Source organism: Macrobrachium nipponense, chromosome 24 (assembly GCF_015104395.2).
Source record: "Macrobrachium nipponense isolate FS-2020 chromosome 24, ASM1510439v2, whole genome shotgun sequence".
In the NCBI taxonomy this organism is placed as follows: Eukaryota; Metazoa; Arthropoda; class Malacostraca; order Decapoda; family Palaemonidae; genus Macrobrachium; species Macrobrachium nipponense.
The window spans coordinates 16,420,500-16,443,938 of record NC_061091.1 but is presented as its reverse complement, the minus strand read 5'-3'; the positions used below and the strand labels follow the sequence as shown (position 1 = coordinate 16,443,938).

At 43.0% G+C, this 23,439-nt stretch overlaps 1 protein-coding gene across 1 annotated transcript in view; it reads left to right on the top strand.

Annotated features, from left to right (window-relative positions):
- The window catches only part of LOC135205474 (tetraspanin-4-like), an 84,781-nt gene that overhangs the window by 7,839 nt on the left and 53,503 nt on the right, over positions 1–23,439 (top strand). The window contains exon 2 of the mRNA XM_064236170.1: positions 19,708–19,899. Within this exon, the coding sequence (XP_064092240.1) occupies positions 19,708–19,899 (192 nt within the window). The remainder of the gene's footprint in view (positions 1–19,707; positions 19,900–23,439) is intronic.

Below are 23,439 nucleotides of genomic sequence, written 5' to 3'. Positions count from 1 at the left end.
TGGCAGCACTACAGTGCCGAGACCTGGATAGTAGACGTCCTTCGGGAGGGATATATACTACCCTTCGAATCTCGGCCACCCCTCACCTCCAACCCGGTCCATCTTCAGACTTATGTACAAGGTTCTTCAAAGGACGACGCTCTTCGGCAGGAGATCAAGACCATGCTGACCAAACGAGCTGTAGAAGTCGTAGTAGATCGGTCACCGGGCTTTTACAGCTGCCCATTTTCTTAGTGGAGCAAGGCATCGGGGGGGGGGGCTGGCGACCCGGTGCATAGACTCTCTTCCCCCTGAACCGATTTGTTTCACCAGACCGTTGGTTCACGATGGAGATGGCACGTTCCGTGCTCGACTCCATCAGGGAGAACGATTTCATGCTTTCGGTGGACCTGAAGGATGCGTATTTTCAAATACCCATCCATCAGTCTTCCAGAAAGTACCTCCGCTTCATCTTCAACGGGATGGTGTACCAATTCAGGGCTCTTTGCTTCGGTCTGTCAACCGCCCCACAGGTGTTCACGAGAGTGTTCACTCTTGTGTCTGCTTGGGCCCATTCGCACGGGATACGTCTTCTGAAGTATCTCGACGATTGGCTGGTCCTGGCGAGCTACCGCTCGCAGTTGCTGCAGGACAGGGATCGACTTCTCAAGTTTTGTCGCGATCTGGGGATCGTGATAAACTACGAGAAGTCCGATCTCAAACCCAAGCAGAAGATGAAGTACCTGGGTATGCTGATCGATACGGTAGCAGCTCAAGTCCGCCCCGCAGACTTGAGGATCAGCAGATTCAGGGAGACAGCCGGCCGGTTCCTGTCTCGGCAGGAACAGGCAGCTCAGCAATGGCAAGTCGTGATCGGCCACCTGTCGTCACTCGAGAAGTTAGTTCCTCACGGACGTCTTCACCTGCGGTCCTCTCCAGTGGAGACTAAGGGAGAGTTGGTCACAGGTAAAGGATCCACCTTACTTCCCCCCGTGTCCCTCACTAGAAAAAATGAGGCAGGACCTAGCTGGTGGCTCGACAACAGGAACCTTAGAGGAGTGCCTCTACGCACTCCCCCCCCACCCCCCCGGAGATATTGCTGTTTTCAGACGCATCAACCGAGGGATGGGGCGCACACCTGGAGGAGTTGCTGGCTGCAGGTGTGTGGGACCATCACGACAAGCACCTTCACATCAATGTCCTGGAACTCAAGGCGGCGTTCTACGCTTTCCAAGAATTCCAGGACCGCTTGGTGGGACACTCAGTGGTGTTGAAGTGCAACAACACCACAGTAGTGCCATACGTCAACAAACAGGGGGGCCTAGTGTCTCTCCCGCTACACCAGTTGACAGTGCAGGTGCACGAGTGGGCCACGGCTCACTCAATAGAGCTGTCAGCACGCTACATTCCAGGCAAGAGGAATGTAGTAGCAGACAAGCTCAGCCGTCGGGATCAGGTGATAGGAACCGAGTGGTCTCTACACCCAGAAGTGGCGGAAAGGCTCACCTGTGGTGGGGGCGTCCAGTCATAGACCTGTTCCGCACAACAACAAAAAACTTCAGGTTTTTTGTTCAGCCGTGCCGGACCCATGGGCAGCTGCAGAGACGCTCTTCACACCCCTGGGACAACCTCTTCGTCTACGCCTTTCCTCCCTTCTGTCTGATTCGGAAAGTGATCAGCCGAGCGCTGGTAACTCCCATTTCAGGATGATCCTGGTGGCTCCCAAACGACCTCAAGCCGTTTGGTATCCGACCTGCTGGCTCTTGTTGCGGAAGAACCGAGAGAAATGCCCCACTGGCACAACCTTCTAGCCCAGCCACACGTAGAACGGTACCACCGAGCAGTCCAGTCCCTACAACTTCACGGCTGGCTGTTATCCACCATCTCTTGCGAACGAGAGGCTTTTCTCGTCGCGCAGCAACAGAGATGGCTGGAAACGTCCGACAGTCCTCTGCAGCTGTGTACCAGGGGAAGTGGGCCGTCTTCTGTGGTTTGTGTCGTAGACGGGTCTATCTCCTCTCAGAGCCACTCTTCAGCAGGTATCGGATTTCTTCGTTTTTCTTCGCCGAGAGAAGCTCCTCTCAGTACCCACAGTCAAAGATACAGAGCCGCCCTGTCTTGTCCTAAACAAAACTGAGGGGACTGGACATCTCGAACTCGTTCGGAGGTCTCCTTGCATTATGAGGAGCTTCGAAAGGTCTTGCCCACCCAGGGAACTCAGGCCCCTTCGAGTGGGATGTGACTCTCGTCCTTAGGCAGTTTGACTCGAAGACCATTCGAGCCACTCCGAGAGTCGTCAGACAGGGATCTGACCCTCAAGACCCTCTTCTTGCTGGCCCTGGCATCGCGAAGAGAGTAGGGGAACTTCATGGTCTTTCCTTCAATGTTAAACATCCAGGGGATGGGGATCTGTGACGCTCGATTTCGTCCCGAACTTCGTAGCTAAGACTCAGAATCCGTCGATCCTGACGACAGGTTCGGGTCTTTCACGATCCCCTCCCTAATGGATTTCACTGACAACGATATGGATGAGATGCTGCTTTGTCCTGTGAGGCGCTACGGCGCTATCTGAAGAGAACTCGACACCTCAGGCCTGAGTGTCGACGCCTCTTCGTTAGCACTGGGTTACCAAGAAGAAGTATCCAAGAACACACTTTCTTTCTGGCTGCGTGAGGTGATCAGGAGAGTCGTACGGGAGGCTGATGGTAGTGACGACATCCGTACGCTCCGACCGAGAGCCCACGAAGTCAGAGGTATTGGACCCTCTTTGCGTTCCGTAAGAACTTCTCCGTGGCGCAGGTGCCTGAAGGCAGGTGTCTGGGCCAACCAGACTACCTTCACGTCCTTCTACCTTCGGGATATTGCCCACAAGTCCTTGGATACTTTTTGTTTGGGACCTGTGGTGGCTGCTCAACACGTTGTGTAAGCTTACCCAGAACCCGAGCAGGCAGAACAGCGTCGATTCCTGGTGTGACTGTAGGAATGAATGTGTGAATGAGAGTGCGACTGGCTTCTCTTCCCCATCTTTCTCTCCCTCTACCTGTGGGCAGAGGGTCACGGTCGTCACCATGCTGGAAAGGAATTTGATGCAGGTAAGCTACTTGACCGAGCCCCAATCTATCCCTTTAGTTAGGGATAGAAGCAAATATCCTCCACTTCCTCCAACAAGGGGGAGGGAGTGGATGCCTACTTGAGACAAACCCATAACTTTATATTGGCTCTTGTAAAGGAGCAAGTTCTTGCTTGCTGGTACAACGAGATACGCTTGCCTCTCTCTTAGTACTTGGCTCAGAGGTTTGACCATTGATCCTGCGGTGCACACCCCGATCAATCGGACAGAGGTTTGGATCCCTCCCTTGCTCTTACGACCAGGGAGGCACTCCAAGGTTGGACGAACACCAGTCTGTTAACCAAAAAGACTCGGATTCCTCCCACCAATAAGTGAGTCTTCCTATTGTTAAAGGACCGAGGGTTTGTATTACGTATCGGAACAAATTACAATTTGTCGAAAATTGCATTTTTCCTAACTATACAAACCTGAGGTCCTTTACATATAGTCCCACCTCATACCACCCCTCACTCTGCAACTTTTGCATGGGCCTAAAGGCAAAGTGATTCTTCACCTCTCGGCGCGCGCACGATCGGACAAGCAGTTAACTACCGTTCTCCCCTTGTTCGAAGCTTACGACCGTCCCAGCTGCCGCTAGTTACCTTCCTATTGTTAAAGGACCTCAGGTTTGTATAGTTAGGAAAAATGCAATTTTTGACAAATTGTCATATTGAAACAATTTTAGATTTTATATTTGTTTGTGCAACTTAAAATACAGTTTATTTCTGCTGCATTTACTTATATCAAATATTGGTAAAAGGGGAGGAGTTATTTTACTGAATGAATTATCCAGTACAGTTGATCCCTGTTCCCAATTATTTGCCGAGAGCAACCAGGTTTGCTGAACAGCATCACCAACATGCAAAATGCAGTAAATGTTCCTTGCTGTTCAACTTGGTTCTAGATTACTCGCACCATTGGACTGTGGAAGAGTGTCCTGGTGAATGTTGTGCAATTGGAACTAGAGAAGTTAAAGCAAAAATGCAATGCATTGCTACCCCTTATACTATTCCCCTTGAATTTTGATACATTTTTATCTATTTATCTGCATTTCCCTTTACTTCCTCGCACTCCTTCCTAATAAACACCATATTCATGGAAACTTGAATTTCAAGTCAATGACCCCTGTGGGCTCATTCCATATGAATAGGTTTCATTTGCTGAATAATGATTCTAATAATAATTAATTCTAAATTTAGTTGAATTCATGAAAAAATATGGGTAAGTTACAAGAATGCACATATAGTAATTGGATTTCTTAACATAACTAGTTTAATATCACAAACCTCAAAAATACTTGACTCCCAGCGTGTCAATTTGTTGTAAAATAAGTTTTCAAAAAGTTGCAAGAATTTATCTGGTTCTTTCTTTGCTAATGTATTGTGCTTTTATTTGAGAATCCCCTATCAAGTACCATACACATATGAAAAAAAGGTTTTATAAAACTATTTTCTGTTTACTTTAATCACTTATGAGCATAGCTATAATGAAACAAAATATACAGTACTAAAAGCATTGAGAGCCACTTTTGATGATTATCTAATCTTTCATTGTCGGTGAAGCCGGGTATGGTTTTGATATAAGGACAAATTTATTCGAGAGCTTGCACTTAAACGGCACTAAGCCAACTTGACACCAGTCGAATACTGATAAGGCCAAGGGAGCATATTCAAAGTAAACTAACAGTTGAATTAAAAGGAGAAATTACATGTATAAAGACGTTAAATATACAGTAGTCCGTTTTTTCATCCCCTTCCAGCTTTGCCCACTTTTTTTCTTTTGTTCAGTTTAATAGACAGTGATCTTTTATTTTGTTTTCCTTGCATTAATAGAATACTCTTTTGGGAAAAGAATGTTTGTATAAAAAACAAAATAACCATAAAAAATTAGGTTTTGTATATCAGTTATAAAACTTTAAGCCTACCAATTAATATATATTATTTATGTCTAGCTCTCCTTGGTTAAAACAATTTCACAAAGTACGCCAATATTATATCTAAAGAGCCATCCAGTCAGCATCAGCATCGGAAAGTACGAAGTTAAAAAAGAAAAAGGGTGGCAGTTGACTAGGGAACCTTGCACAAAGGAGGAGTAAAGTTTAGAACTATCTATGGTGAAAATTAATTAGATTAATAAAACAAAATACATGGGTGAATCAAGAAAAGAAGCCAAACTTTGTGTATTACCTTTTTGTTAAACTTATTAATATTCGAATCCTTAAGAAGAGCCGAATGCCACTACTTGTTTTTTTTCCTACGGGAACTAGTTGACTCATGATCAGGAATGTGCCACATGTGACCATTTGGCCTCTGGATCAGGTATTAGTAATAATAATACGAATGTTCATTGTGATTGGTAATGTAAGGCCTTTTATAATATAGAATCTTAAAAGATTATGTTATTATACAGAACAGAAAAAGAAAAATGACATGCCTTCTAACTTGCCACCTGGCTAAGGGGGCCTTCATTGCAAATGTAATGTGTTCTTTGTTCTCAGGCCAAAGAACATGCAGTCCCAACAAACCGCAGTAATTTTATGAATTATTTCGTACCTATGGATGGAATGTGTTATATTACGTACAAAAAATGAGGATTAAATGTGCAAGAGGGACAGAGAAGAAAATAGTCTGTTCCAAGAAACTGGGACGGCGATTCCACAAAGAAAAAAAGAAAGAATAAACCAAGTAGTCCTGCCAGATATAGTCATTGCCTCAAACATTTATGGTTACATGCGTACTTGAAGTCCAATAAAATAAACTTTAATTGTTTTTTTAGGGGTATTGAACTGATAAAAAAATAACTTAGTCAATGACATCAACGTCAAAGTCCTTAGTGACCAGTGATAAAGGGTAACATACTTCCTTACGTTTTTCTTACTCTTAGCGGTCCCTTTAGTTAGTCTCCCGGTTACCAGATACTTTAAATATAAACCTGGTATTAAGAGTCAAATTAATAACAGACGGTGAATTATTGAAGAAATAAATTTGTGAAAGACCAAAACAGAAACAAAATGAAAAGTGCGAAGCCAACGTAAATTATCAAGAAAGAGGAAGAAGAACAAAGGTAAGAAAAGTTTGTCTGGAGAGAACTGTGCCAGTAGTCCCCGATATGAAGCACCCTGAATGCCACCATTAGTAAGGCTCGGAGGAACACGCGACTGATCATCTGATCAAACAAAATCAAATTGTGATGGCTGTTGCTAAACTACTCTGTAGCATTGTCCCCGTATTTAATTAAGTGTCATGGTGGGTTTGGACCTGTGTAATTTGGATTGAATGCCCCCTCCTGGACTTCCCTGACCCCACCACAGGCCAACAGTATGTATGGCTAGGTAGTAGGTAACCTAAATATGGAATAGCAATAGTTCCCTGTGGTCAATGGAGTTTTAGAATACTTAAAATGTTTGTAGATAATGTCAAACATAGCATAGCTGTCGTGAATTTATAAGTTAAAACTGTGGACGCCTAAGGCAGACTAGCTACTTTGGTGTTTGTACTGCTTAGGCCATGGCAGCCGGTGAGGTTATGTAGATCAGGCCTCTTTACCAGCACTAGCCTAGGTAGTTCTGGTCTTGGGCAAAGGGAGTTGCGTGGCCTGATTCCTGCAAGTTAACCTACAGCCCATTTGGGGGGCTCTAGGGGCCAACCCCCCCCCCCCCCCTCCCCCGCCAGGTCGGGTACGTCGCCCTAAGTTACGTTACGTAAGTAAGATCTAGTTAGGTCAGGATCTGGCATTATAGGAAAGGTTATGTCCATTTATGTATGAGGAACCTGTCCTGGTTGACAACTGGCAGGAATCAGGCTGAGCAATTAAAGTAAAGGGTATTATTTTACAAGTGTATTATAGATTCTTTTGGCTTAGAAAATAATTAAACTTTGCCACTGAATATTTTTTGGGGAAAATTATCATATCTTGAGATATGAATTGTATATACTTACTGTAATCACCACCTTGAAAAACTTCGAAGTTTTTTGTTTACTTTAGCACTGAAACAAGTGCTCTGGTGTGAGTTTGTTTTTCCATAATTTTGCCTTGTGGTTCTGACAAAGAGTTTGTTCTACCTTAAAATTGCATTGTGGTTAGTTATGTCGTATGTCTACTAGTCATGTGATCTGGGGAAAATCTTACAGGTGTCGGAAATTTTCTCTTGTCATTTGGTTCAAGTCTTTCTTGAACTGAATAGTATATGTCCTGTCTGTGTTCCTCCTGTAAATTTGATTATTTTCAGTTTTCACAATTTTTATAAATGTGAACCGCAATGCATTGATTTTTTAAGGCAACATGGAATGTTACTTGGTTATGTTTCTGATGAAAGACAGAAAAAAAAAATTGTAATTTTACTGATGACTATGTTCTGGATAATTTTGTAGTCATACTTACAGATGACACCCACACTGAGCACACTCAGAGAAAGAAAATTAACAAGAAAAATGAAAGTGAATTGGATAAAAATAGGCAAACTGAAACCGGCTTTAAATCAGATAGACAGTAAACACATCCTATCTTAAAGGCGGTAGAAAAATAACTGGTGGGTCATGAGACACCAAGGGCATTCGGGGTAATACATGCTCCGTGACCTGGTATAGATGCCAATAGTCCCTGGATCTCACAAGTTTAATTTTAATTCTACCGGTTTCCAGCTTGGCGCTAGTAAATCCTATGTTAAGACCAAAGGTTGGTTTGTTATGAAAAATACAAATTAGTTACAAATTTGTCATTGTTCATACACGAACAAACCCTTGGTCTTAACAATAGGATAATTTCTAGTGCCTAGCTGGATCCGGTAAAAAAGTAGATGAAAGCAAGGAATCTTGTGGTATCTGGCAACGCGTGCATAGATCAGGTGAAGAGTGGTCAAACACCGAAGATCTACGCCAGTCTTTTCTTTACCGCCTTGGGACGAGAGTAGGTTTTTTCCTCTCTTGGCCTTTTCCCGGTTTTTACCCATTTCGTTCATTTTGTGTGTTTGTGTGTGTTTTTGCCTAATATTATGGCTTCTGCTCCTTCTCAACGTCAGTGTTGGTGCCCCGGAATTCCTGGATTTCCGTGTTCTCGTTTCTTGGCTTCGTCAGCGATGGACCCTCACATCACTTGCAGTAGGTGCCATTCCAATTTTTTTATGATTACGAATCCTCGTATGGAATGCCGGGCATGGCCTTTGGAGCAGTGGAGGAAGTTTTATGGTAAGAGGGAACGTCGGAGTCTCCACTCTTCCTTCTTGGGAGGGCTTTACTCCTATTCCCAATGTTTCGTCTTCCGCAGTACTCAACCCCCATAGTAGCGTTGCCCCTGCTTCTCCTTCCTTTTCTTCCATTGATTCGTCGATGGAAGTATCGGGAGGTCGCCAGAGTATTATATGTAATGTAGCCCCCCCTTCTTCGGGAGGTTTTTCGGTTCCCGAGAAGGGTGAGGTTTTTTCATCATTCTCTTCTCTTCCAGAGTCGGAGGCGTCAAAAATGGTGGCGATTTGGAAGACGCTTGGGCTAGGGGGTACCCTGTCCTTATGGGGGTTGCTAGCGCATTTTGAGGAGGCTCGCACCCCCCTCCCCAGTCTAGCCAGGCCATCCCCCCCCCCCCCCCCCATCCAGGCTCTTCTCCACTGGAGGGAGCTGTCGACCATCTTGTATTGTTCCGCCGGCTGCCGCCGCCTTGTCTCAGAGTGATGCTGCTGCGTCAGCCCCGTTGTTGTCATTATGGGGCCCATCTTTGTGTATTCCTCCGCCAGTGGGCGTCTCAGAGGGGAGGTTTGGACTCACTCTCATCGTGACGTAATCTTCGCAGTCGCCTCCGAGCCGCCTTCTTCTTAGACGTGACGTCATCTTTGCCGCCCAGTTCGAAACATCGCCCCCTTGTCTTCGGAGCCTTCTCTGGCACATCAGTCCGAGCTCATATGCCAGACGGTGGGTGCTTCAGAGGCTGAACTCTGTTTTAGATGTGAAGTTGGCTGCCTTATCGGTTGGGAGAACTGGTAGGAAATGCGTTTCTTCGTCCCCACCTTCCGAGAAGAGTGCGCATAAGAAGCTGGTGCTGTCTCCCTCTCCCTCTTCCCCCTCTACGCCTCGTGGGCGAGTTAGGCATTGGAAGGCTAAGGACCTTGCCCTTCCTTCACCGCCGAGGGAGGAACAGCACGGACGTGTTTCCGAGAGTGCTGTGGTTTCGGGCAGTGTTAGTTGATGTGTGTACTGCAGGGGTTGCTTCGCCGCCGAACCTCGTACGTGCAGCCACCCTACCCACCCCCCCACCCCGTCCTTGCACATCACGAGTAGGTGGCAACTTCCCATGTCCGTGCACGTGATGGTAGTGCCCCTTCTTCTCCCAGGCCTATTCGTCGCCGTAAAGACCTGAAGGCGCCTGTCAAGAGGTTGAAGGAAGTGAGCACGGAGTTGGTGCAGCCGGAGTGTTTGCTTGCTTCCAAGTCTTCCACCATAAGGGATTCTTTGTCAATCTCGAGTGCTCGAGTTTCCCCCCCATCTCACATATGTACGGCCGCCACGCTCGCGTCCGTTCATGGCCGTCTGGAGTCACCTGTTGAGATAAGTGATGTGCCTAATGTTTCAGTGGGTCCATCTCGGAAGCTGACGCTTGGACCCAGCCCGGATAGGCTATTAGAGATTTCAGACTGTTTGCCTACTAACCCTTCTGTGAATTTTGGTGAAGAAAACGTGTTAGAGGAGGCTACACATCCTTCTCATCGTTGGTCGCCGGTGCCAGAGCAGTGAGAAGGGGACACGCAGGAGTTTCTGTCTTCCTTTTCGGAGGTTGTTGATCTATTTCATGGGTTCAACAATTTGGAAAGTAGGACTCAGGATCGGTCGTCCTACACTCCTTGCTTGGAAGCCTTGGTGGGAGCTGCTCAGGACCCCAAATCGTCACTCCAGCTGCCGTTGTCAGGGCACGTTCAGTCGGTCTTGCAGAAGGTTAACGCCTCTGTTTCTGACCGGGACGGTTCACTTTGCTCTAGAGGCTCTACCAAACTCCTACCCCCAGGGAAAAGCTGCTGCAAGACAGGGATCATCGTCTTCGGTTCTGCCTGAACCTGGTCATTTTAGTCAACCAGGAAAAGTCGAACCTCGTACCCACTCAAAGGATTCTCTACCTGGGCATGGTCATCGATACAACAGTGGCGAGAGTTTTCCCGTCGGATCAGAGATTGGAGAAGTTGCTCATCAGTGGCAGGTTCTTCTGGGAGTGCTATCTTCCCTGGAGAAGCTGGTCCCTCATGGGCGTCTTCATCTTCGGTCTCTGCAATGGAGACTGGGGGAATTCTGGTCTCCAGTGGGGACTCTCCCCTGTTTATGGTCCCACTGTCTTTGAAAGTGAGAGAAGACCTTCGTTGGTGGCTGGACGACCAGAATCTATTGAAGGGCGTCCCTCTGCGCTCTCTCCCTCCGGACTTCCTTCTGTTCTCGGACGCCTCCCTCGCAGGTTAGGCGCGCACTTAGGCAGCCTCATCGCTTCAGGCGTTTGGGGTTTAGAGGACAAGCAGCAGCATATCAACGTCTTGGAGTTGAAGGCGGCTTTCTTGGGTCTGAAGGAGTTTCAGGGGATGGTAGAGGGTCATTCTGTCATTCTCATGTCAGACAACACCACGGTGGTAGCCTACGTGAACAAACAGGGAGGCCAAGTTTCTAGAGAGTGAGGCTTCAGCCTTTCAGACCCACTGGTTTTGCTATGACACACCCCTGGCTCCTCCCCCAGACAGTCGTAAGAGAGCACAAACCACGCCCATTGGGGCGGAGCAACCAGAGAAGTACGAGTTGACAGGAATCAAACCGCCATATTTGAAGTTGACAGGACACAGGCAACACCTGTTACACCTCACCATTACTACAACCCTCCCCTAATTATTGTTACGAGGGACAACGACTTCAACCAATTAAAATGTCCAAAAAAGTCGTAGTATCAGCAGATGTGCATAATCTCAGCAAAACTAGCGATGATGACAATATTCCACCGGCACAACCCAAAAAGAAGAGAGGTCCCAAAACAGAAGAAACCAGCCAGGAACCTTCCAATAGTGAAATTCTTCAATTGTTATTATTACAGAATCAAACATTATTGAAACTAGTGGAGAAAGGGTAAGGTTTAATATTCTGTTTTTATATAAAAACGTCTTGGATAGCAGCGGATATAGACTGATGACGTCACAAGCATGGCAGTAAAAGGTAAACAATGAGCCGGAACGGACCGTGTGGTAGTTATAATCGTAAAAGTTGAGATTAGATAAATTTCGAGACCGAAGTACATTATCATATAATCCTAAACTATGTGTAAAGTGAGCCTAAACATTATAAGGACTTGATACTTATATGACAAAGGTAATTAATGTTGTAAGGTGAGGTGTTAACTAGTTTTGCCTTACGTTCCAAAGCCGAGTAGCCTAACTAGCCTAACTTTTCCTAACTTTGAGTTTAACATACTACGTCAATCTAGGCTACCTATTAGCCGCTCCCTTCCGCCTATCCCACCGAGATCCTATCGTCGACATTTAACTGGAGGGGTTCCTGTCAAAGGCGGTATAATTGCGCCTACCTCAGCTAATGGGTAGAATTTTATATCACACTCGTTTCCTTTCGATATAATGGTTTATCCCTTACCATGAGGAACTGCGTCTTAAGAATTTCTGACAGGTCGGCTATATAAATAATATAAGATGATTACTGTAGAGGCTATATAAATTTAAGTATGGAATATTAGTGAGAGGATGCCGATTGACCTGAATTAACCGATGAAGTCCATTTGAGCCTAGAACCCGATTGCCTGGCTTCAGCCTTCTAGGTCTGCTGCTGTCCAACCTGATTTGTGAATTCATGAGCCATATTATAGACATCAGTTAAACTTTTATTATCAAATTTAAGTCTAGGTTTTCACTCCTATTGCAGAAGTGGTTCGACTGCAAAAAGGAATGACAATACTCCTCCTCCTAAGTGCCCTCGCCGTAAAGTAGATTTACCTGAGAATGCAAATGAAGAATTATTTACAACTTATAATGAAGATAGTAGTGACTATGAAGAATTTAACCCGCTTACCCTTTAACAAACTATTCCTACTTATATATCTAACAATTTTAATGCTGTGCCCTCCATTCATAGAGATGGGAAAATACAATTAAATGACTCCCTAATTGCATTAACATTAAGTGAAGGAGACAAAAACTCTCATGATCAATTCTTTGTTTGTAATCATAATAAAGTACTTGCAGACCTTTTCAAATTGATAAATTTGCCAAAGTTGAACTTTTGGCCAAGTGGCAGGTTGTTTAATGAAGATTTCAAGAAGAAATTTCACTTTGATATTGAAAACATTAAAATGGCTATATCTTCTTTTCAAGGGCATGCAAGCTCTGGCACAATTAGCTTACCCCTCTAAGATTAACGATATTGACTTCATTACTAAAGTGATAATGGGACCTTTTGTCAGGAAACACATTGATCTAATTAAAAGTTTAATCTGCTCATTCAGAAGTAGATCTTTACCCAGGAACCTCAATTTAGATACCAGAGATGCTATTATTAAAGCTGAAACTAATGATATATGGGTCTTATCAGATGATCAAAGGAAAGCTATTGCTTCGTGCTTTCGAGGCGGTCCCCTTCCTAGAGGAGGGGACATTATCTCTAGAGGTGGAAGGTTCAACTTTGGCAAGCATCAGGGCTACCCAGAGGAAATTTAATTTTTACAGAGGATTCAGGGGAAGCTTTGGGTTCAGGAATAGGTTCAATCCCTACAGGCGAGGTATCAAGAGAGGTGGCCGAAGAGGGGGAAGGAGTACAGGGGGACAGACAGCAATTAATTCAGACGTCAAAGATAAGAAACAAAACTAATTATGCTTTAATTCTTAATACCATTGAGCCCTGCTCGGACCAAGAGGAAAATAACCTGGAGCTACACAGTAAAGATAAAAATTTGGCAAATGTACCCACTAACAATTCAATGATATTGGAAGAGTTAAATTTCCCTACAGCAGCCTCTAGCTCCAAGGAAACCTCTCACGCCCCTCCAGTAAGTAGGATAGGTAGGTCATTGACAAATAAATTAAAAAATTGGCAAAAACTCCAAATTCTTCTTTTGCATGCAACTTGATCAGTAAGGGTGTGAGACTCCCATTTACCAATAAAAATAAGGCTCAAAAGACTTTGAAAAGATTAGGGGTTGATAGATATTATTCTTGATAGATATTATTCTTCTAGCAAGAGAATAGTACTAGAGAGAGAATGTAACAGATTACTAGACCTAGGGGTAATAGAACAAATTAACAGAAATTCTTTTTACTACTCTAACCACATATTTTACAAACTTAAACCCGATGGGAGCATTCGCCTAATCTTCGATATGAAATGCCTTAATACTATGATCAAGAAACCTTCTTCTCTGTGCTGAAACCTAAAACTATATTCCCTTATTTGCATTTAAATAACTGGGCATGTAGACTTGATTTAAAGGACGCTTATTGGCACGTCCCTCTTATTCAAGTGCTCAAAGATTCTAACGTTCAAATTAGGACGCGTAAATTCAAATGGACGGTTGTTCCCTTCGGGTTAAAGACAGCTCCCTACATCTTTTCCAAACTAATGTACACAGTAGTTAAATACATTAGGAAGAAATATAATATACTCATCTTTAACTACTTAGATGATATACTCATATTGGCAGATGACTTTCACAAATGCGAGGCTCACATCCAAATAGTCATTGAAGTGCTCACGGAGCTGGGTTGGCAAATATATTAAAAAGTCTATTATTCATCCAGTGCAAAAGATAGATTTCCTGGAGTTCATTATAACTTGGAGAACAAAACAATGAGACCAATGCAGAAAAACATTGATATGTATCAGGCTTGCCAATACAGTATCCAAACTTGAACAGATCTGACCTCAAATTATATCAAAGATTGATAGGACACTTAACTTCTGTTCCTACTACACCTTTTATGGTAGATACCATAATTAAAATTCCTTCACAGGTTTCATAGATATTTTGCTAAGGGGATATAGAATCATTCCTCCCCCTTTCAAATCCTTTCTAGAAGAATGGAAACAGACTAACATGTATAGTGATATAAACATTCCTAATAATCAAGTAGATCTAGAACTATTCACAGATGCATCCAACTTTGGCTGGGGTGGAGCATTAGTAGGAGAACATGACATACTCTCAACTAATAATACATGGCTACAAAATGAGAATACTCTGCACATTAACATATTGAGACTACTTGCATGCATTTACTTTATAAAACACTTCAGAGACAAACTAAGAAACAAAGTAGTACTAATTCACATAGATTCACAAGTAACAAACTGTTGGGGTCAAAAAACATGGTAGCATTAGGAACAAATCGGCCCAGGAGGCCATCAAAGTGTCACTAAACATCAAAGGAAAATACAACATAGACATTGCAAACTAAATGGATTAAAGGGAAAAGCAATGTGATGGCTGATTCCTATCGAGAGACTTTGGTTCCATACTCCAGAAGCCACTCTTGACGATAATCTATTCAATTTAATTTGCACAGATATGAATTTCTTTCCTGAAATAGACCTTTTCACCAATGGCTTTATTCTAAATGTAAAAGATTTAGTTCTTCCGTACCAAACACAAAAAAGCAATCAGTAATAATGCTCTTCACATTAGCTGGGAAGGTTCTTCTCCTCTTTATGCTTTTCCCCAGGCTTCTTACTGCATAAAGTTGCTTTTAAGATATATAATGAATGTAATAACAACATGCTCTTTCTGCACTATTTCCCAGGAAACGGAACCATGGATTCCCCTAGTCAGACAGTCTCCAAGGAATACCGGAAGTACAAAGTCAAAGCAGAAGGCTGCCAGATACTTCATATGGACTGTACCTTACCCTTAGCGCAACACCACTTAAATTTGATCGCCTTCAGAATATAAAAAAGATCAACTACCTTCCATATTTCATCCATAGATATGCAACAAAATTACTTCCAATTTTACGAGACAGCTCCATGGCCAAGTACCAAAATCTCTTCAGTAGCTTTAAAGAGTTCATACACAATAAATATAGAAGTAACAACAAGTTCCCTCTTTATCAGTGCTACTCTATTTTAACGAATTAATAGACAAGGGCCTAGCATACAACACACTTAAAGGATACCGAGCGGCTTCTTGGACCAGTTTTGAAGGGATACTTTCCCAATTATTGTCTAGCAGAAGACAAGTATATTAAAGCTATGCTTGATGGAGTAAATAGAAGAAGACCCAGCAATTCTCATCAATTTCCAGGCTGGGATGTTGATAAAGTGGTTTTCCTTCCTCAACACTACAAGAGATTATTCATAGCTGCTCATGATTCAGAAGACCTTATTCCTCGTAGCTTTGGCTTGCCCATTGAGAGCTAACCAATTTAATCATCTATGTATCTCCAGGAGCACTTTCACGCCAGAAACCATTGTGTTAAGAAACCACCCTTCCTTCATGGCCAAGAATCAGAGAAACAATTACACTCCTATTGAATTCAGCTTTAGGTGTCACCCTACCAAGCCAAAAATTTGTCCAGTTAGACAATTAAACTTTTATCTGAAGTACACAAATAAAATCTGTGCAGAAAGGAACATAGATAGGGAAGACCATATTTGGCTGGATGAAAACTTCAAGATCATGTCCCTTCCAAAGATGAGGCAGCTATTCAGGGACTGTATTTTCAGAGCTGATCCCAATGCCAGGAAACACTCCACCAATTTCCACTCTATCAGAGGTCAAGCAGCTTCAAGGATGATGTATAATGGAATTACGCTGCAAGAGATAATGACTAGAATGAATTGGAAAAGCAACTCTGTATTTGGGTCATTTTATGCTCTCCTCGATGCAGTCGTTGCAGGACTTCATCTTCATGCCCCCTGAAGTATCGAGTGAGCAAAACCAGTGGGTCTGAAAGGCTGAAGCCTCTCTCTCTAGAACTGACAATTTAGTTGTGAACCTAAGTTCTTGAGAGAAGAGGCAAGGCCTTTCAGACCCAGGGTCTAGTTCACCCTCCGACCCTACCCCCGTAACTGAGGAGACCATTCTGGAGGAAATAAAGGATTGTAAAGTAATTACATACAAAAGTCAACACCTTACATGTTTCTGAAGGCCAACCATAACATTTTTCAATTATTCATAATTTCTTTAAGGTATACTTAGACTCTTATCCTTGCATTTAGAGGAGATGCAACTTTTAGGTAACAAGATAGGAATATCTTGGAAAGGGGAGGTGAACTACTGTCACATTATATTATCTTAGAATATAAACAGGAATGGAAAATGTTAAAATTCACAAATTGGAACTTTAAGTTACTACTTGTAGTAATTTGCAATCTCAAATAAATCTCAAAACAGGAAATGGAATGGTAAAGTACAGATATACTTCATAGCAACTTGCAACTTCAAATATGGCAAGTTTGATTCCTGTCCAACTCGCACTTCTCTGGTTGCTCCGCCGCCCCATGGGCGGTGGTTTTGTGCTCTCTTACGACTGTCTGGGGGAGGAGCCAGGGGTGTGTCATAGCAAAACCAGTGGGTCTGAAAGGCCTCGCCTCTTCTCTCCAGAACTTAGGTTCACAAGTAAACTGTCAGTTCGCAGCAGCTTCATGCCTTGACCGTCGAGCTTCACCAGTTGGCAATCAGCAATTCGGTAGAGCTTTCAGCCAGGTATATCCCAGGGAAATGGAACTTGGTCGCTGACAAACTCAGTCGCCTGGATCAGATCTTAGGCACAGAGTGGTCCCCTTCATCAAGTGATGGCGGACAGGCTTTTCCAGATTTGGGGGAGACCCATGGTGGACCTTTTCACGACACTTCACAACAGGAAGCTGGAAGTGTTCTGTTCAGTGGTCCCAGATCCCTTGGCATTGGCAGAAGACGCATTCCAAGATCCCTGGGACAACCTGGAGGTGTATGCCTTCCCTCTGTTTTGTTTGATCCGTCAAGTTCTGAACAGGCATCTCCTGTGTCAGCCCCAAGCAGAAAGGTTCCACCAGTCAGTAGAATTCCTGTCTCTTCACGGTTGGAGGCTATCAACTATCTCCTTCGAGAGAGAGGCTTTTCTCAGAAGTCAGCTGGGCACATGTCCAGCAGTCTTAGGAAGTCAACCTCTGCGGTTTACCAAGGCAAATGGGCGATCTACTGTGATTGGTGTCGTAAACGGGGTTTTTCTCCACTCGCGACCTCTATTCAGCAAATAGCAGACTTTTTAACCTTCCTCAGAGACGAGAAACGTTTGTCTGTGTCTGCTATTAGAGGCTACAGGGGGGCTCTTGAGTTTGGTGTTACGCCTGAAGGGTATCGACGTCTCCTCTTCCTGGGAACTTTCCCTGCTAGTTAAGGGGTTTGAGCAGTTGTCTTCTCCTAGAGAGCTCAAGCCTCCAACGTGGGATGTTCCTTGGTGCTTAAGAGCTTGACTAAGAGCCCATATTAGCCCTTGCGCCGCTCATCTGATGAGAACCTGATGCTTAAGACAGTTTTCCTTTTGGCTTTGGCATCTTCCAAAAGGGTAGGAGTGCTCCACGGTCTGAGTTATGAGGTGAAGCACACCAGGGGTTGGAAGTCAGTGTCCTTCGAATTCGTTCCGGAGTTCGTGGCCAAGATCCAAAATCCCTCGGTGCATGATGACAGGTTCGCTTCATTCTCCATTCCCTCACTGACTGACTTTGTGGGTGGTGATGCTCAAGGGCTTTTGTTGTGCCCTGTCCGGGCCCTATGTTGCTATCTTAAAAGGACTCTGCACCTTAGATCAGGCTGCCACAGGCTCTTTGTCAGTACAGGCCGTACGAAGAAAGAGGTCTATCTCTTTTTGGATACGGGAAGTCATCAGATAGGCATACTTGACTCTTGATGATTCCATCGCCACGTCTGTGCAGGCTAGAGCACATGACGTTAGGGGTGTTGGTCCCTCTCTGGCTTTCAAAAAGAACTTGGCTGTACATAGAGTGCTGAGTGCTGGACTTGGTTATGCCAGTCCACGTTCACCTCTTTTTATCTTGAGGATATTGCCCACAGATCTATGGACACATTTTCCCTGGGTCTTGTGGTGGCTGTCCAACAGGTTGTGTAACTCTTAGTTGCCCTTAACGGGGCACCTTTGTATCTTACTTAAGATGATTGTGTGGATGAGGGAATGAGTGAGTTGGCTGGCCTCCTTCTTTCTCTTGTACCTTTCCTTCTTCCTTTGGGCGGTTTAAGGAATTGACACTTCATTTTCTGGACTGGTCTGATACAGGTGAGTGAGGTAGTCATACTGGTAGTGTGGTTGTGCAGTATTCAATATCTTACCCAATATTTACTGGCATAGGCTCTGCTCCTGGGCAAGGAGGAGTCGGGAGTACTACAAACCCTTGTGGCCTGGTTTGTTTTTTGAACAGTCACAGTTTTTCTTTGGTTCCCTATACAATGGTTATCCCATATATCATTGTATGTCTCTCAGGTTCTGAGTGATTAGATTTTAGTGTAGTATCTAGCTTTTCAACGGGCTTCAGTCCCTCTCTAAGAACTATTTCTTTTGAGAGCTGGACTGGCGGGTAGGCCCCCAGCCGGTCTAGGATGTCGTATACTTCCCTCCAAGTATGAGTCTATCCTATTGTTAAGATCGAGGGTTTGTTCGCGAATTTGTATTTTTCATAGCTACAAACCTGAGGTCTTAATGGTATACTGCCCGCCTCTAGCCGCCCCTCTTTTTGTTAAGTCATCCTGAGTTGGGAAAGACTGGCGTAGATGTTTGGCGTTTGACCACTCTTCACCCGATCTACGCATGCGTTGCCAGATACCACAAGATTCCTTGCTTTCATCTACTTTTTTACCGGATCCAGCTAGGCGCTAGAAATTATCCTATTGTTAAGATCTCAGGTTTGTAGCTATGAAAAATACAAATTGTCTTAGAAAATTTGTAATTTTTAAAATTATTGATAAAATAGGAGATTCATTATGTTACCCTCCATATTTTTTTTAACTTTGTAAAAATAAACAAAAAAGACATATTACAATCCAACCAGTATTGAGAAAGAACTTAAGAATATTCTCGGTGTACCTTTGCTATTCGCGTAAAATTCGCCTATTCTCTGTATTTTTCACTGAGAAATATTCACAAATGGTATGAGCATTTTTTTGTGTGTGTGTGTGTGTGTGTTTGAACCTTCAAAATAGGCAGTTCTAAGCTTTTCATGGGGGTTTGGTACCCATTCCCTGCAAATACAGGTGCCCACTGTATTAGAGGAAAAAACTGGGATACATGTAATATACTTAAGTCTAAAATTTTGACTTACATATGCTCTTCCCAGGAATATTGAAACAATTTTAGATTTTATATTTGTTTGTGCAACTTAGAATACAGTTTATTGCTGCTGTATTTACTTATATTAAATATTGGTAAAGGGAAAGGGGTTATTTTACCGAATGAATTATCCAGTACAGCTTCATTCTGTTAGTTCTGTACCCCTTTTGACTGTAGCACAGTTTCTATGAAATTTATAATAGCTACTGTATTTTATTTCTAGTGACAATGTTTTCACATTTTCTATGCAAGTCTTTGCCATTATAAAATTAGCAATTATTATGATTTTTCATGGTGCCAGAATTCTTATATAACATTTTTTATTGATATTGCTTGACTTACTTCATTTCAGGGAACAGGCATAGCAGTGGGATACACTGGAGGAAGTTTGTTAACTGCCTATGTTGCATATCTCTCCCCATGGTTGCCAAGATGGTTATGGATGGCTGTTTCATCAGTTATGACTTTAGGAGTGGCGATTACAGCAACAAGCACTGCTGGTGCCATTTCCACTCTTGCCCCAAACCCTAAAGCATTCAAAACTGTAAGTTGTCAAAGTATATATTTGTATGGTATTTATATTTTTAGTAAAGAGAAATAGAAATTGGCTGTCGTAGACACATGCAAATTTTACAAACCACGTTTCATCATAATCCCATCCCAACCACCCTTCTCTGTTCCTGTGGCCAAAAGAAAATTGATCAGTGATGTAATGTAAGGTGAGTGAAGGATATTCCCCTGCTCACTTCCAGTAACTACCAATTAAAACCTTGTTACTAAGTTTACGACCACTTCTGTTTTTGCTGAGAATACTCGTGTTTAATAGGCTCTGGTTTATATACCTAAAGATTTATCTGTAATTTTGTTGTGTTTACAAGATACTTACTCTAAACACAAAAGTTTAAGGTTTAACCCCCAGTGGACGGACATGCTCACGTAACAATAATAGGTTATGGGTGGACGACAGAGTGACTCATGGTAAGTAACAATACAGTGGACCCCCTGTATTCACATTTTCGGCATTCGTGGATTCACATATTAGCAGATTTCTCTATGGGCCATATCCACCCATTATTTGCTGGAAAGTTGCATTTTCACAGTATTTTTCTATAAGAAATATCCACAGTTGACTGTATTTTCGTATCAATTTCTTGATTAAATGCACTTTTTTTTTCTTTTTAACAAAAGTATTACGAAAACCAGGTTCAAGCATTTTTAGTGGGGGGGGGGGGGCCGTCTGGAACGTGTCCCCCACAAGTACGGGGGTCCACTGTATTACGAGCCATTGGTTTGGGGGAATTAGGCGGGAAAGGGGTGCCATTACTTTTATTGCCAATAAATTCACTAATGGCAACTTTTTGACTCTAAAATCAACTGGGCAGCTCATGAGAGTTGGGAAAGAAGGGACTCTTAGACTTGGTTTGGTAGTTCTCTGTCAGTATTAATCACTTCAGATTTTTTTAAATATAATATACACTTGGTTATCTATACGTATTGAACAATAAGCCTTAAGTAAAATTAGAGGGTTTAACTTATAAAACAGAAATTAAATTGTATATTTCTTGAAATAGAATATTTTATAAATGTAGTGCATTTTTATAAGGTAGAGTGTTCGAGTCATATGATCGCTTACCTGCTTCTTTCTTCTAGATGATTCGTTTTGCTGTCTGGTTCTATGTTTAACTTTATGCTTCTTCTTAATGTTAGTTCTGGATTAGAAATCTTAACAGCTTAATCTCTCAGGAGAAGTTTGAATGAGATGAACAGCAGAGTTTCTTTCTTTACTGTGCAAAGAATTAGAGTTACAACTACAAAGCTTATAATCTCTTTGGACCCTGGCAATATTTCTACTTCTTTTTTGAACGACATCTGCCGGTCTCTGGCTTCTGTCGGTCTCAAATTCAGCCACCCTTGTCTCGAATTCGGCACCACTTCCTTATGCGGTGTAAGTTCTGGTTCTCTGCCCAACTGGATTCTTGATTCGTGGAGTGGTTTTTCCTTATCTTTACCCCATCCCCTTTTAGGTGGGGTTAGCATGTTAATTCTTCCTTTTCCAGGCGGAGTCGGTAATTTAACATTTTTATACATTCAACTTACCTGTCAGATATATACATAGCTATAGACTCCGTCTTCCCGACAGAAATTTGAAATTCGCGGCACGCGCTACAGGTGGGTCAGGTGATCTACCTGCCTGCCGCTGGGTGGCAGGAATAGGAACTTTTACCTTCTAGATCCAGATTTTCTCTGTCGCTTGGAATGTAAACATAGGTTTGCAGTTCCTCCTGACTTGATTTTCGTGTTTCATCGCCATCGATCTTCTGGGCTGTCTTTTACAGGGAAGTACTGGGTCTTTGGCTCGGCATACGCTTATATTAACGTTTTAATGAATTTGGCCTCGAAAAATTTTCAAAGATTTTATATCATGTAACTACCGAAATTGTCGGTAGACACTCATAGTTTTCAAGAAAGGGAAATATTAATATTTATTCATTGATAAGTGTAATAAGTATTAGAATCGATTGGGGAAATAAACTGACTTCCTACTTTAGGGAATCAGTAAAGCATGTATCTAGATACGCTTCCTTTAGAAGTTTATTGTTTTGGGCTGCTCGTACTAACGAGCGGTTAGAATTATCAGTAGTACTAGTAGTGTTGCATCCTCATCATCTTCTTACTTTACAGAAACTTCAAATCGATAGTAATAGTTTGAAGATAATGTAGCTCAAAATGTGAGCTATTAAAAGATAAGAAGTGATTAAGTGTTCCCCATTGCAATGGAGGGTGCGTCTGATCGGCTCTGTCTTGCTCCCAGGCCTAGACCTCCTTCAAGCTCCCAAGCCCAGAGGAGAAGGAATGTCGAAAACCGTAAGGAGGTTTCAGAGAATCCCCACTGGTCAGGCGTCCGCTCGGCAGGTTCTGTAGAGCGTCCCAGACTGCCAAGGATAGCCATTGGAAAGGCATCCTAAAACAGTGTTTCTCCCTGATTATTATGCCTACTTTTCCACGATGGATAGGAGAAGAACTTCGAAGGAATGAAAATGACGAAGACTCTCGTAATATGCAAAATAAATCTCATTATGGGTATGAGTATCTGGAAAGAAAGTTTTCCTTGCAATCAATAATCCCTTCCGGTAAACTTATTCAAAATGAGAATGGCATTAATCGGATAACTGCATCCACCTTTCGAGATCAGGCGACTATTTAGCGCTTTCTAATATTAAAGATCCAACCAACCACTAGGAACCTGCTAAAAGTATATATCATTCGATAATATTTGCGGTAGAGTCATTGTCCTATCCTTTATTTGTTCCCCGTACAACTAGACGGGGGCTCTATCCCATGGGGGTATGAAATTGTTATTTCAACAAAAAATTCCTCATCGGTACATTTTTAGAATATATATCTATTCTGATGAGAACGAATTAGATATTAAAAGATTATTTGTCGATCGAATGAATTATATGGATCTCGGTGAGTGATAAAGCATATATATATAACTTTTAAGCTTCTAGCTCCTACCATGCTTAGGACAAGTGCCAGGCTCCAGAAACAGGCGCTATAGCGCCAGCCAGGCGCCAGGCTCAAGGAGCCATAAGCGCCAGTCAGGCGCGAGGTGCCAGCCAGGTGCCTGGCTCCAACTAGAAAATAATTAGTTAATAGATATACCTTAGAACAAATTATGCTTTCCAACATAGAGCTGGGAAGTTATTCAGTCCCTCACAGTTTAGTAGTCCTTCTCTTTCAGGTAAAAAGGGGGGTCTACAGAAGAATTAACCGAGAAAGGAATCATTCTCCTTCCGATCTACTCAAATTAGAGGAAATTTTAGAAGAAACCTCCAACTATGGAAGTACTGTCGAATTATAAGATTCTTACAGCACCTCTTCTTATTTTGATAGGGAGATTCCCTGACCCCGGCTGCGAGTAATGGGCCATAAAGGCTCCAGCCAGGCTCTAACCAGGTGCGAGGCGCCAGGATCTCCAATTTCTTAGTATTCGGAGATAGATTTTACAAGAGTCTCCTCTTTGAGAATTGACACAAGATCAGTTTTTTCCTGAAAGGGACACAAGTTGTCGCACAGGCGG